Raw genomic sequence first — 16,161 nt, forward strand, 5'->3', positions numbered from 1 at the left:
CAGTATGCAGGGGTACACTGACCACCAGTATACAAGGGGACTGACCACCAGTATACAAGGGGACTGATCACCGGTATACATGGGGACTGACCACCAGTATACAAGGGGACTGATCACCAGTATACAAAGGGACTGACCACCAGTAAACAAGGGGGCTGACCACCAGTATACAAGCGGACTGACCACCAGTAGGCAGGGGCACACTGACCACCAGTATACAAGGGGACTGACCACCAGTATACAAGGGGACTGATCACCGGTATACATGGGGACTGACCACCAGTATACAAGGGGACTGATCACCAGTATACAAAGGGACTGACCACCAGTAAACAAGGGGACTGACCACCAGTATACAAGCGGACTGACCACCAGTAGGCAGGGGCACACTGACCACCAGTATACAAGGGGACTGACCACCAGTATACAAGGGGACTGATCACCGGTATACATGGGGACTGACCACCAGTATACAAGGGGACTGATCACCAGTATACAAAGGGACTGACCACCAGTAAACAAGGGGACTGACCACCAGTATACAAGCGGACTGACCACCAGTAGGCAGGGGCACACTGACCACCAGTATACAAGGGGACTGACCACCAGTATACAAGGGGACTGACCACCAGTAGGCAGGGGCACACTGACCACCAGTATGCAGGGGCACACTGACCATCTGTATACAAGGGAACTGACCACCAGTATGCAGGGGCACACTGACCATCAGTATACAGGGCCAAATCAACTAAAACTACCACGCAACCAAAAAAATTTCAAAAGCAATACCCACAGAATCTTTTGAGCTGGTTCCCACATCCAACTTGAATCAATAAAAAGTAAAAAATGCAACGCAGCCCTACACTTCCTCTATAAAATTGTACCAATATAGGAATAACCAATGTAAGCAATATAGTAGTGATGGTGTCACCCTATCTGTAAAACTATTTTAAGAAATTGCAGAGCTGCAATGTGCAAATAGTGGTGAATAATAATAATACAATTAAAATATGTACATCAATGTTACATTTACTATTACTATTATTATATATAGGGGGTTTCACCAATATTTACACATTGCGGCTCTGCAATTTCTTAAAATATTTTTGCAGAGAGGGTGACACCATCATTACTATATTGCTTACATTGGTTATTCCTATATTGGTTTTACCATTGCACTTATAAGCCCATTTGTACAATTTTATAGAGGAAGTGTGGGGCTGGAGTATTTGATTTGCACTGGATATTCCTTATATTCCTATTTAAGTTTTACCATTGAACTTATAAGTCCGTTAGTGCAATTTTAAGTGTAGGGTTGGGCTGCACTTTTTTTTTACCCCCCCCCCCCTGGACTGACCCCCAGTTGCATTGCTGCAGGCACTGATCAGGCTTCACTGATGGGGGCACTGATCAGACTGCACTGATCGGGGCACTGATCATGGCTGCACTGATGGGGACACTGATCAGGCTGCACTGATGGGGACACTGATCAGGCTGCATTGCTGGGAACTGGTGAGGCCGCGTTGCTGGGCACTGATGAGGCCGTGTTGCTGGGCACTGGTGAGGCCGCATTGCTGGGCACTGGTGAGGCCGCATTGCTGGGCACTGGTAAGGCCGCATTGCTGGGCACTGGTAAAGCTGCATTTGATGGGCACAGGTAAGGCCGCATTAGATGGGCACTGATCAGACTGCATTTGATGGGCGTCAAAGAGGGGCCCTGAGGACATTGTGCGTATATATATATATATATATATATATATATATATATATATATACACACATACACATACACACACTTTTTTATTTTTGAGGTGGGGGGCAGGAATCTTGGGTGAGTTCCCACACTTTTTTTTCCCAGGACTTGACCCCTGATCGCATGGGTGTTCACACCTATGCGATCCGATTCCTGCACCATTTTGCGATTCAGGTGTGATGCGGAAACCCGCACTGAATTTGCAGGGTTCTCGCATCGCACTAGTGTGAACCGTGCCTAAAGGCAAAACTTTTTTTTTTAGGTTTTGGATAGAGTGCAGCGGATTAGAACACATATCAGTTTTTATTTCTGTCTGTGCCCCCCGTTAGGGAGATTCATCCTCTCTGTTTGTCCCATTTACCATTATCATTGAAAGTGAAAGTAAAAGAAAATCCCAAATTTTGGTTTGTCCCCAGAAAAGTAATAGAGGGGAAATATTCCAATAGGGAAACTAGTTCTGGTGACCTGGGGATCCCCAGGGAATTCCCTTAATTTGCAAGGATTTCCAATCTCTTTCTGTTTGGCTATGGGACAGGAAGTGAAGGAAAATCTCCACAATGAGACACTGATGTGACAGGGGTTATAGCCCTCTCTTGCTTTATTCAAAAGGAAAAAAAAGTTTTGCCTTTAGTTAGTTCTACTTTATTTCAACCCAAGCAAATGTGTAAATTGTCCTAAGCCATTATTTGAAAATGGTAACAATGGATAAAAATTACAAAAAAATGTATTATATAATTTTTTATTTCATACTCAACAAACAAACAAGAGACAGATAAATACATACGGTATACAGATACAGTAATATATACAGCCATTTTGTACTGCAGCTTGTAATTTTTTAGTGTGACCACTAGAGGGAGACCACAGTACATGAATACAAAGGCAAATGTATTTATTAACTTCCCAACTGTTTCATCTATTTCCCACACTGATAATGTGGATTTTAATTAATAGGTAGAGCTTGTAGTTTGGAAAGTCAGAAACTTGGCTTTAGCTGCTTATATTAAAATTCTGGGTGTGTTCTATATAAATACTTAGCAAGTCAGCACGCTATGAAGAAATTAATTGCACATATAATGTTTTTAGATATTACCATTTTAAGCCAAGTGTTATGGCAGCTGTATATGACTTGTTAATGTCTGCGGTACTTTTATATAATGGGTTCTTCTGTCCTGAAGGGGACTGTTAGTCTTTGAATTCTGGGAGGGAAGTGGGCTTTTAAAAAGGGATTTCCATTGGTAGCCATATGGCTCCCTTGTGGCCTGAATGAGGAAAGGTGGGGTTGTCACACTTGGAGCTGTTTTCTGCCCCTGTAAAAGCAGCTCTGACAAAAATGGAGGCAATTGCATGGTAAAGCTTGCCATAGATTTAAAAGGTTGTATGTCCACTTCCCTCCCTCCGCCTAGATAGACACTAGAGCAAGTTGCAAATTGCCTATATTGCGGTGTTATGGAAAGGGAAGAAGTACAGAGCAAGGAGCAAAGCAATGCACTGGTTTATTGCTGTAGGTACAATAGCTAAATATACACTCCTAAGCATCATTGAAAACTTGAGATTGTCTTTGCACACATTGATGGCAACTGATGTTATTTAAAGAAAATTAAGTCCTGCTGGATCACTTCAAGGTGGCCCCTTTTGCAGGTATAGCAATGTAAACCATTAAAAATAAGGGCCTTTACTTTTAAAAATTCAGTAATACCCTGCTTTGCACATGCTCAGTTGCTTTTAATTTTTAGGCACTGTGCCGAATTTGTAGAGGCCAAACTGTTGGCAGCTTAAAGATTTACTGCTTTCAGGGGCTCTGGGCTTCAGCAAAATGGCCGCCTTCAAAAAGAAGAAATAGTAACTGGAGGCAATTTACAGCACACACTAATTTTGGTAGCATAATTATTATAATACATGTGTATGTTCCTTGCTAAAGAACATTATTTTTATCAAGTTGTTATGGGTAATGTTCAACTTTAAGTAAAAATATAGCGCCATTCGATATCCACCCAAAATTGTTCTTTGAGTTTATCAGTTGCCATTGTATCAGAAAATAGCTGTTTTTAGAAAAGAAAGGAAACAGCCCTTGAAATCAGTATGCTAAACATTCCTCTCTGCATAGCCAAATACTTTCACTAAAAGAAAATACTGCTGAAGAGAAGACACAAAACACCAGAAAACAGTAAAATATTAGATATGATATTAGGTTATATCTGTTTAAATATAAGCAACTGTGATCCATGTACAAAGGTAATGAAATATAGGTGCAGGTAACTAATTTTAAACAATTGTTACATTTGGGTGTGCCCACTGTTGGCGTAAATGTCACATGTCTGTACAGTATGTGCACTGCACTATGCATATAAAGAACTGAGAGTGTAAACAGAAGGGAAATATATGTGTGCGCACTGCGCTAATGAAAAACACCTGTCTGTGCTGCCACTTAATATTCAATAAACATGCAAATGAGGTGAAATGTCAATGTAAAAAAGAGAGAGAGAGACAAATAATACCACAGTAGCGCACTAAATTAATCTAAAAAACTCCTAAATATTAACACTGTGAAATGATCCGCATAAAACACCCATATAGCCACGTTTCGTCACTTTGGACTTCATCACAGGGGGTCCTGTGATGAACACACATCACTTTGGTGAAGGATTTTGGTGGATCAACGAGATTTTGATTCACTATTTTTTCATCACTTTATGTTGGACTGTATTTCCATATTGATTTGCATATGTTGGAGCATATATATATATTTTTTGGTTATGCCATATGGACACTTTTCATTATGTATGGGTGTTTTATGTTAATCATTTCACAATGTTAATATTTAGGCGTTTTGTAGATTAATTTAGTGGGCTACTGTGGAATTATTTGTCTCGCTCTCTTATTTACGTTGAAATTTGTTTCACCTTATTTGCAAGTCAACAGAAATTGCCATAAACATTTGTATATAGTAAAAATTGCTTATACACCAAGGGTCACACTCAAAGGTACAAAAGCTATTATGGAAACAGGTTTAGTAAAAACTGCATTTTGAACCTTTTAGGCCCCCTTGTTAATGTGCAATCAAGACTGACTATATAGAGTATAAAGAACTGAAATTATTTTTGTTGATTTATATTAGCAGGACCCACCACACAGCCTTTTTCATTATAGTAAGTATACCGTATTTATATTGTGAACATTTTAGAAATAACTGTTTGCCTTCTTTTAAAATGCCCTGATGTAGAAAGGGTCTGCAATAAGCCACCAGTTTCTTACCTAATGCCAGAAAGTTGGCATTTTGCCTGCAACATCCTAATTGCAAGCGTAAAAGCTGCCAAGAGTCCAGATGTCCTTAGGCTGAGGACATACATATGTTCAGATACACCATTCATGAGTCTTTGAAGCTTGACTTGGAAATTTTATTGTGGTGTTGTCATGACCAATGAAGTACAAATCAAAAAGATAGGCTTTTCCAGGTTTTAGATCTGTGATATGTTCTTCTATGAGAGTCTTGCTTCCTCCTTTTCTGCAAAGTACTTTCTCAGCTGGAGATCGGTAGCTGGTGCTTAAGCAGCTGTTCTGGTGTTTCTGGATGAGCCTCAGATCCAAATTCTGCTCTATGTGTCTGGCATAAATGCAATATTTGATTCCATATCCACTGGTTGTCCATGTCAAAGTTGCAGAGGAACACGATCTTTTTGAAACAGACACATTAGTAGCAGAGGGTAGGCTGGGAAATGGTAGGTTGTTGTGATTGTTGGTAGTAAAGAGCTTTACCAAACCTAGGCTTCCTTTACTTGATTTTAAACTAATAATAAAGTTACCCTTTGAATGTCCACCTAGTTTAAAATTTTGAGCTCCATGAAGACTTTGAGACAGCTGGACTTGTCCATTTATCATGATTTGAATATGTACTTTATGAAGACAGGAATGGACGAAAAGCCATTTGAATTTATAGGAAGGTGGGTCAACAGCAATGACTTTTACACCTTTGTTTTTCAGAAATATGTTCACCATTTCATCATTGGGGAGCTTGGACACTTGGGATTTGTGTTTTGTTTTAGTTTCAGCAAAGGTTCCTGTGTAAGCCACACTAGTACCATGCTTTTGGCTTACTGCAAACACATCAAGGTAGTAAAGACTCTTAGGTTTTAAGCCATGAATTGTGGCATTGGTCCATGGCCCAACACATACTCTTTGACTTCCTGATAAGCTATGAGAAGAAAAAAATCCTTTAGTTTCATGTTTGACCAACTCTGGAGTCTTCAAACTCATAGAGCGTTTGGGGTATGCATTAGCTGTATTTTGTAACTGCTCTGTAATTACATTTAGGGTCATGTCTTCTTCAGAGTCATAGTAACCTTCAAGAACTTTCTTTGTGTTTAACTGGGTAGCACAAAATGTCTTGAAGTTATGTTTTTTATTTATGAACACACAATACTCAAGGTCAGTTTCAGCAGGTCCTATGCTGGGCTTCCATGACAGCTTGACCTTATCATCGTGTACAGACAAAACATCTACACGTGGATCAGAGGGAAGCTGAGGCCATGGTGGAATGTCATCTTGACTGTCCCAGACAAAGACTTGGAAGCTGGTGTCAGACTCAAGTGAAATGATATCGAGTAGGAAAAAACCATCGGAAGTAATCTCTGAAGAGAATGTCTCCTCTCCATTTCCTTCAAATGCAAATAACGCCTTAGGAGCTCTGTGCCAATGTTTCTGCCAGGATCCCCATTGCTCAGGAGAATCTAAAAAAAAAAAAACAACACAAGGTATTGATGTATATGTATATTGATGTATGAATATTTAGTGCTCCTATATCAGTTTATAAATATGTTAATGGAAATTTAAGTTTATACAGTATCTCACAAAAGTGAGTACAACCCTCACATTTTTGTAAATATTTTATTATATCTTTTCATGTGACAACACTGAAGAAATTACACTTTGCTACAATGTAAAGTTTTGAGTGTACAGCTTGTATACCAGTGTAAATTTGCTGTCCCCTCAAAATAACTCAACACACAGCCATTAATGTCTAAACCGCTGGCAACAAAAGTGAGTACACCTCTAAGTGAAAATGTCCAAATTGGGCCCAAAGTGTCAATATTTTGTGTGGCCACCAATATTTTCCAGCACTGCCTTAACCCTCTTGGGCATTGAATTCACCAGAGCTTCACAGGTTGCCACTGGAGTCCTCTTCCACTCCTCCATGACGACATCACAGAGCTGGTGAATGTTAGAGACCTTGTGCTCTTCCACCTTCTGTTTGAGGATGCCCCACAGATGCTTAATAGGGTTTAGGTCTGGAGACATGTTTGGCCAGTCCATTATCCTTACCCTCAGCTTCTTTAGCAAGGCAGTGGTCATCTTGGGGGTGTGTTTGGGGTTGTTATCATGTTGGAATACTGCCCTGTGGCCCAGTCTCCAAAGGAAAGGGATCATGCTCTGCTTCAGTATGCCACAGTACATGTTGGCATTCATGGTTCCCTAATGAACTGTAGCTTCCCACGTGCACTCAACTTCTTTGGTCGACCATGACGAGGCCTATTCTGAGTAGAACCTGTCCTGTTAAACCGCTGTATGGTCTTGGCCACCGTGCTGCAGATCAGTTTCAGGGTCTTGGCAATCTTCTTATAGCCTAGGCCATCTTTATGTAGAGAAATGGTCATCAAGAAAAGGCGCCTCCATAACATCAAGCGTATTTATTGTAAATAAAGCACCCTGCTGCACACAGTCAGCGAGGAGATTGACACAATGAAAGTTTCTTTAAATGCTTTTCAACAATCACCGATTTATTCCCCATTGAATGAAGATCTCACCACATTACTTAATTTATTGGAACAAAATATCACGAGTGTCAAAAGACAGAAGTACCTTAGAGACTTACAGGATTATCAAACAGGTACTGTCTATGTTCGCAATAAGAACGAAAGACCGCACTCCATCCTTGAAAAATTATGGAGTTATCAGCAGAGAGGTCAGAGACACGTTAGTTTCAGTTCCCCTGAAGTGTCAGATTCACAATTGGAATTATCAGACTGTACGAGTGATAGAGGGACATTTGATTCTAGAGGTTTGGTGTCATCAGTCTTTTTAAAGGAATCTTCAAAAAACCAACACAAACAAACAAGAAGAAAAAGGAGCAAGGAAAAGAAGAAAAACAAGGAGGGGGAGACACAGCATTAAGAAGAACTACCCACTCCAGGCAAACAAGAAGCCAACGGAATTGACACAGGAGATCCAGGACATAGACACTTTCCAAAATGTGGTAAATCTCTCAAAAGCCTCTTACATCTGCAGAAACTTCCCTGCTCTCTAAAGGTCTTTGTTTTGCTCCGCAATCTCATTTTGATATTTTTAGTACCTTACTAGATGTCAACAGATTTATACGCAATATTGTTTTGAGGAAACATTTTCTTTCTCCTGTTGACTCAACTCAAAGCATCCAGGAAGGTGTCTCACAGGAGACGACCTTTTCTACTCCTAATTTTCAGGATCCACCGTGGAAAAGCTTCAGTCTGCGTCCACGGGAGGTATGTATGGTATTGATAAGGATTGTGTATGTAGGGGAGATAAGTATTTTTACCCAGTTTACTCCAGAAATGCAGCAATAGACACTTTTCCTTGGTAGAGCAGGATTTAGTCAAACTTGCGGATGGAGTGGCGATCCAGCCTATCACAAGGACACAAGGACAATCTCATTAAATCAGAAAGAGATGCTATCGTCGGTCTCAAAACACGCTTTTACCTAGTGATTAAAGAAGCCGACAAAGGAGGCTCGGTTGTCATTCTAAATGCAAGTGATTATAAGGAAGAGGCTTTGCGCCAGTTGCAGGATACCGCCACATATCGAATTTTGGATAGGGATCCCACTCCTGTCTTCAAACAGCAAATGATCAATCTTCTGGACATAGGTGTGGGGATTGGGGTTTTTGACAGAAAAGTAGCAGAGCATCTTATAGTCAATTCACCTATAGTCCCCATTTTCCATCACATGCCCAAACTCCACAAGAATATAATTCCAGTACAAGGTAGACCGATAGTAATCGGTTCCCCTTTTGAGCGTTTGGGTAATTGGTTAGACCAGTATCTTGAACCATTGGTTATAAGATTACCTGGCTATATCAAAGACTACATCAATACTGACATCTTTAAAGGAAGTGGTGTGGAAGGAGGAGTGGCTCACTATGGATGTGAAGTCACTATATTCCTGTATTCCACATCTGACATACAGTACTTACGACACTAGTCTGAGAGAGTTCATAATTATGGCAGTTGAATTTATTCTCATCCACAATTATTTAATGTTTGATCGAGTTTTCTATCTGCAATGTAGGGGGGCCTTGATGGGGGCCCGTTTTTCACCATCCCTGGCGAACCTGTACATGGGCTGGTGGAAGGAGAGTTTTCTCTTCTCCCGACACAACCCATGTGCAGGTTCTATAGTTAGTTATGGTCGCTACATAGACGACCTGCTAATTGTATGGGATAGTTCCCTTATGGACTGTGCTACCTTTGTATCCCTGGCGCACAAAAACCTCAATTTGGAATTTAGTTTTGATAGTCATAAGGATGCCATAGATTTTTTAGATCTTACTTTAACAGGTTGTGAAGCTCAGGGCCTGGTTACAACTTGTACCTATCGTAAGGCACGTGCAGGTAATGCCTTACTTTTGGCTACTAGTTGCCATCCTGCACACACCAAATGATCTATTCCGATGGGGGAGTTCACCAGGGCCAGACATAACTACTCTACTGAGGAAAGTTTTAATTAGGAGTGCAACATTATAGCCTCACGACTTCATTCACGAGAGTACAACAAATGGAATATGGATAGAGCAGCCCTTCTTGCCATGGAGAAAAATAGAATTACCCTCATGGAGAATGCTGGTCGTAAGAAGAGCTTTAGTAAAGGTAACAGTAATGCCCCGTACACACGGTCGGATTTTCCAATGGACAATGTCCGATCGGAGCGTGTTGTCGGAAATTCCGACCGTGTGTGGGCGCCATCGGACATTTTCCATCGGATTTTCCGACACAAAGTTGGACAGCAGGAGATAAAATTTTCCGACAACAAAATCCGATCGCGTCAATTCCGACCGTGTGTGGCCTGTTCCGACGCACAAAGTGCCACGCATGCTCAGAAGAAATTCCGACACGGGACAGCTCGTTCTGGTAAACTTAGCGTTCACAATGGATACAGCACTTTCGTCACGCTGCAATGTTCAAAATGGTTTAATACAGCGCACTCTCTTCTTCTTTATAATGTGATAAGAATTAAGTAGTTTTGCTGCTCATATTCACACACACTTCTCACAAACTTATTTCGTTACTATTTATCGGGATTCCCTCAATATATTTTGATTTCTCACATCTGACAACATATTTTTTTTTTTTTTTGGTGATTTTGATTTGTACTCCCGAAAATGTTTGTGTGTTTTTTGTGACAAGTTACCACAACACCATTGATATGTTGTTCTATTTAATCTGTAGGATATTGTTTGGTGTTGTTGTCCCTTGTTAATTTCACATTTTATGTTAGAAATGTACCTGAATCCTCACCAACAAACTGTCCTTTTTGGATGAAAACACATACAGGAGAGTAGAATTTACGTAAAAAAAATTTATTAAGGGGTCACAACTATAAAAAAAACAAAGAGGGAGGCAACGCTGGAGAAACTGCAGAAGTGGGCGAAGCCTTGGACCCCCAGGGCAGACATCAATTATTTAAAAGCAAAATTGGTGGCCTGAGGAGTCCATATCTAAGGGAGGGCAGTCTGGTCCAGAAGTCCCAGAGATCCGGAAAGCAGCAGATGACATCTATGTCCCCAGGCTGTGGTCATACGAGAGACTGCATCTTCTGTCAGACCAGACTGAACCCAGGGCCATCACTCTCAGGTCTTCCTTCCACGCTTCCTTCCAGGCTTTGGCTGTGGTGGAGGAGTTGTGGCAGCAGGAGGAGGAGGAGGATCGTCGATCTCAATGACATCCGTCTTGTGTGTCAGTTCCCCACTCTCCCCCTTACGTAGGACTTTATAAATCAGGTCCTCAGAGATCCTGCGTTGGCCCTCCTGCATGCCCTGCAATTTGGTGGCAGCCATGCAGGCAAAGGCCTCTGCAGGACTGGGGAAGGCTCGGAGGGACGCCGAAGCCTCCTGGATCAGCCTGTATGCTGAATCCTGCACAGGACTGGGAGTCATCTTCCTGGCTCGTTTATGTGGCAGACGGAGGGGAGGAACCTGAGACTCAGTCAGGCTGCGACTTGTCCCAGGCTTCTCTTGGCTGACACTTAGCCCCGCCTCCTCCTGGCTGACACTAATCCCCGCCTCCTCCTGGCTGCCACTAATCCCCGCCTCCTCCTGGCTGCCACATTCCACAACCTCCTCCTGGCTGAGGTCTTCCTGTGTATGAAAAAGGGACATAGTTTTAGTATTGTTTTCATCAATCACACACAATTTTCACCTCCTGACTGCTGCAAATTGAATGTTAACAAATATAACAGACTATCATTCTGAGCCCAGCATTTTGCATTCTTGTCCCAATTTTGGGTGCCCACTACTGTCTATTGATATGTAAAACACTTTTTTTAATCAGCAATTAATGATCAATAATAACATCTAGTAAACATCATTTATTTATTGCCCAGAAATCTGTAGAAGAATGCTATACCTGACTCCAGCTGGGCTCCTCCACTTCTTCCTGGCTAGAAGTCCCAGGTTGGACATCGGAAGCCTCAGCTGGGGTGGAAGGAAGCGTGGAAGGAAGGGTGGAGAGGGATTCCCTGACTTCAGTGTGGTCTGACAGAAATCGCAGTCTCTCATAGTACCACAGCCTGGGGACATAAATATCATCTGCTGCAGCTCCGGATCTCTGGGAATCCGTGACCTTCTTGCGCTCCCTAAAATAAGTGCTCCTCAGGCCACCAATTTTAGCTTTTAAATAGGGGATGGTTGCTGTGGGGACCACCGGCTTCACCAACTCCAGCAGTTTCTCCAGCGCTGCCTGCCTCTTTTGTTTGTGATTATAGTGGGGGTGTCTCACCTGCCACAGACAGGGCAGCTCCCTGTACTTGTCAATAAACAGGGGCAGGAAATTGTGGTCGTTGAACCCATCCATTTTCTCTGAAAGACACAACACAAGACAAACCCTAATGTCAGGCCAAACTCCCCTAATCTTGTTACAATATAGGCTTCCATTTCGAAGCAGTATAGGCCCAAGTTTAGATCCTACCTTCGTTAGCACGATCGGCGTCTCCGATGCTCCTTCCTTCGCTCACAGATCGTACGTAAGACGCGCGCGTTACGATTTATACACACTGCGCATGCGTATAACTCCGCCCGCCCCTGACGTTCTTTATAGTCTATTCCCCGCCCCTTTTCGTTCGGCGCAGTGGGGGAAGAGCACATGGTGGATAGACAGCAGGATCGTGCTATTTGTAGCAACGAGGAGGAGGGGGAGGAAAGGCCGGAGCCTGAAACGTCCCGATCCAGAAGGAGATGTAAGGACTCAAATATGTCCTTTGGGGAGATGTTGGAGATGGTGGACATCCTGAAGAAGGCCGACTATGATGGAAAGTATGGGCCTTACCCCAACCCCAGTATCCGAAAGGCCAAGATCATGGCGAAAGTGGTCAGGAGTCTGCACCGGAAATTCGGGGTACGACGATCGAAAGATCAGCTCAGGAAGCGGTGGTCGGACCTGAAATTACGAGAACATGACCAGTACAGAAAGATCCAGAGAGTGCTGCAAAAAAGTAAGTAGTTGTGCTGTGTTCCTATTCTTTTTGTGTTTATTATGTTCGTGCTTCTCCATGTGCTTTTAGGAACTGTTGTACAGTTTAAAATGGCAACTTTCATGTTCATGGGCACATTATTCGTTCGGATCACACATTTTTCTTTCGGACTATAAAATACCATTGTTTAGCCCATATGCATTTGGCCACCATTTTGAGGCCCTATACTTGTCTTCAAAGAATTGGGTTGTGTAGATGGCTTTGTTACTAGAATGAAATGCAAACTAGATTCTGTGTAAGGAGAAGACACTGAGCAGCTGTTTTCACATCTGGCCACTGGAGCACTAGTGTGGGACACAAGAACACCATTTTTATTAGGGGGGGTACACAGGTGCTCCAGTGTATACTATAGGGGTGTCTCCATCTGTGAAGCTTGTACTAAACAGGTAAAGTATTGCAGCTTGACAAAGGACACTAAAAAAGCTACATCTTGGGACTCGGCTAAAATAGATCATTGTACCCCACTTCCAAGCAATGTTTCATCTTTATAGTTCTGACATTAAATATCTGTGTGCTAAGTATACCATTTTTGTTTTACATAGGGGAGAAAAGACTCGGAGGACACCCCTCATCTGAGGAGACCAGAGCCCCCCCCCCTCTGGAAGAAGGTGAAATCCCAACAACACAAGATGAGCAGGAGGAAGAAGACGTGGTGGAACTAGTCACCACAACAGGTGAGTGTCTGCAACCACAGGCTCCGATAAGAGATGGATGGCGGCATTTTTTTCTAACCAAATTTATTTTGGGTTTCCTCTCTTTTTAGGTGAGGTTGTGGATGAAGATCCTTTCACATCTGAAAGTGCCCAGATCCTGATCGGGGAGATCATGGGGTGTAATTTACAATTGGAAAACATCAAGCAAAACATCAATGATGTTATTCCAAAATATAAAAACATCATTGATGTTTTGGGGCGAGTTTAAAACCCCTCCAAATCACTTTCTTCTTTTGTGTGCTACAATGTGCTAAATGTTTTTGTGATTTTTCCCAAAGCCAAATTTGGAGGATGCACACAGTGTCAACATGTGCTATCTGCCATCACGGGAGATCAATGGACGCGTTTTGGGGGTGCAACCCCTTCCTCAATAATAAAGTAGCGGTGAGGAAGGGCTTTCTCCCCCAAAACACGTCCCTTGATCCCCCGTGATGGCAGCTAGCACATGTTGACATTGTGAAATTTGTGTGCATCTTCCAAATTTGGCTTTTCCTGGGGTGATTTTACCCCATCTGAACGCAATATCAAACACAGTTCCTAAATACTCATGTCTGATATTGCCTTCAAGTTCTACCAAATGTGAACTTTGTAAGATCAAGATTTGTGTCTTTCTTGTGGGTTTTACACATGCCTGTTTTCTATAAAATGGACATTTTGATTTTGGATAATGACACCACCAAAATTGTTATACAACAAACATGTTGGTTTGTCAGAAAAACCTTGGGTAAATGCACATGTGATTGTGCTGGTATTAAAAAGATTGTTCATCAAGAATGTGTGGATTATTGTCTTAACGCTACAACATTTTTGGGGTGATGTAATTGTTTTATGAGAAAATGGGGGTAATTTCCTAAGGGCAAATACTCTTTGCACTACAAGTGCAGTTTCAGTGCAGTTGCAAGTGCACTGGTAGTGCAAAGTGTCTTTGCATTTAGTAAATAACAGCCAACAGTGCTTTGTATAAGGTTACACAATCACGCCATTTTCTGCACTCAACACATTTCTGTCAGGGTCAGCTCAAACAAACACAAGCAGTAAATGTCCACAAAGAAGAGCCTGGGGGGAGATGCCTGTCGAGAACTTGAGGTCCTGCAGACTTCTCCCTGTGGCCAAATACCGCAGGGTAGCGACCAACCTCTGCTCCGGAGTGATGGCTTGCCTCATGCAGGTATCCTGCCTGCTAATATAAGGGGTCAGCGAAGCCAACAAACTGTGAAACACGGGGTCCGTCATCCTGAGAAAGTTCCTGAAATCATCAGGATTATTCTCACGGATCTCACGGAGCAAAGGCATATGACAGAACTGGTCACGCTGAAGCAACGAATTCTTGGTCCATGAACTCCTCCCCACCCTGTTCATGGACTGGACTTGTGTCAAGGTCAGGACCCCAACACCAAGCCCCCGCACAGCACGAACTCTACGAGGAGTACGCATACGAAACATGGCTAGAAAACGGTCAGCTGCTCAGAACGAAGTAACAGAACGCACTGAAGAACAGCAAGGCCTGTGAAGAGCGACCTGAAAACCAGTAACGAACGAACAAGAATACAATGACTAAAGTCACGCGGAACTTGCTTGCACGCACTGAAGAGCAGATACAAACCCACAAGCACAAACTGAACGGCAGAAAACGATCTGAAAGCCACGAGTCTGAAAAAGCGCGAATCGTCTCTCACCAAACTTTTACTAACACGAGATTAGCAATAGGAGCCCAAAGGGTGCCGCGCTTGGTTCTGAACCGGCCTTTTCTAGTCTCGTCGTACGTGGTGTACGTGACCACGTGGTTGTCGATTGGAAATTCCGACAACTTTGTGCGACCGTGTGTAGGCAAAACAAGTTTGAGCCAACATCCGTCTGAAAAAATCCTAGGATTTTGTTGTCGGAATGTCCGAACAAAGTCCGACCGTGTGTACGCCCTATAAGAGTTCTAATGACAAGAAAACAAGTTCAGTCACTTTTGTAACTGCCTTCTCCTTGGAATTTAATAAAATTAAAAACAACATAGATAAATATTTACCAATACTTTCCATGGATGAGGATTTGGCACCAATACTTAGGTTGGGCTGTAGGTTTTCAAGCCGCCGTGCTAAAATGCTAGGAGGCCTTTTGTCCTCAAGTTTGTTTGAGTTGCAGCAATACAAAAAAACTTGGTTGAACACTGTGGGCTCTTACATTTGTGGGAATAACACATGTAGTCTGTAGTAGACACTCTAGACAACACAAGACAGTAGTTTCATGTGCCACGGGATGAGAATTCACGATTTGTGAATATATCAACTGTGGCACTAGCAATGTTGTATATGTTGTGGATTGCGATAAATGTAACAAGCAATATGTGGGTTGCACCATGTGACCACTGAAAACTTGAATCAGTGAACATTTTCATGATGCATCTTACAGTACTGACAAAGGCTTATCCAATGCGTCCAAGCACTTCAAGTATGAACATAACAGCAATATGGCATCCTTTTCGTACTCAGGCTTGGAAAGAGTTAAATTATCCTCACTTGGGGGGGACATCCACCGTGCACTTCTTTCACGTGACGTCTGGTGGATTTTCCACCTACAGACAAGGGTACCTGTGGGAATGAACCACCGCTATGATGTGGACCTTTTTATGAAATAAGTTTTAAAAAGTCCTGGAGTTATGGGCATTGTACTATGCCCATCGCTTGTGATACACTTTGAATGTGTGCTATCTTTTATGTATAGTCTTTAGATTTCATATCTTATGAATTTTTTAATTTATATATTTTTTCATTAAAGATTCTCTTATAGAGCTTTTAATATATGTTTTTTCTCACATGTCACAATAATCTTTGTATGTTTTGTATCTCATGTGTTGTATTATAGCTAGACTCTTTGCATCTTCACATCTGTTGACAATTTGTAACCAATCACCTGATTTCAATTGAACACAT

General features: G+C 42.2%; 1 protein-coding gene across 2 annotated transcripts in view; it reads right to left on the reverse strand.

Annotated features, from left to right (window-relative positions):
• Positions 1–2,476: 2,476 nt before the first annotated feature.
• Positions 2,477–16,161, reverse strand: part of LOC141132548 (protein NDNF-like) — a 74,764-nt gene continuing 61,079 nt past the window's right edge. For both annotated transcript variants that reach the window (XM_073621102.1, XM_073621103.1), the window contains one exon: positions 2,477–6,480. In XM_073621102.1, coding sequence (XP_073477203.1) covers positions 5,108–6,480 — 1,373 coding nt within the window. In that variant the 3' untranslated portion in view covers positions 2,477–5,107. The remainder of the gene's footprint in view (positions 6,481–16,161) is intronic.

The sequence above is a fragment of the Aquarana catesbeiana genome, linkage group LG03 (genome assembly GCF_042186555.1).
Source record: "Aquarana catesbeiana isolate 2022-GZ linkage group LG03, ASM4218655v1, whole genome shotgun sequence".
Classification (NCBI taxonomy): Eukaryota; Metazoa; Chordata; class Amphibia; order Anura; family Ranidae; genus Aquarana; species Aquarana catesbeiana.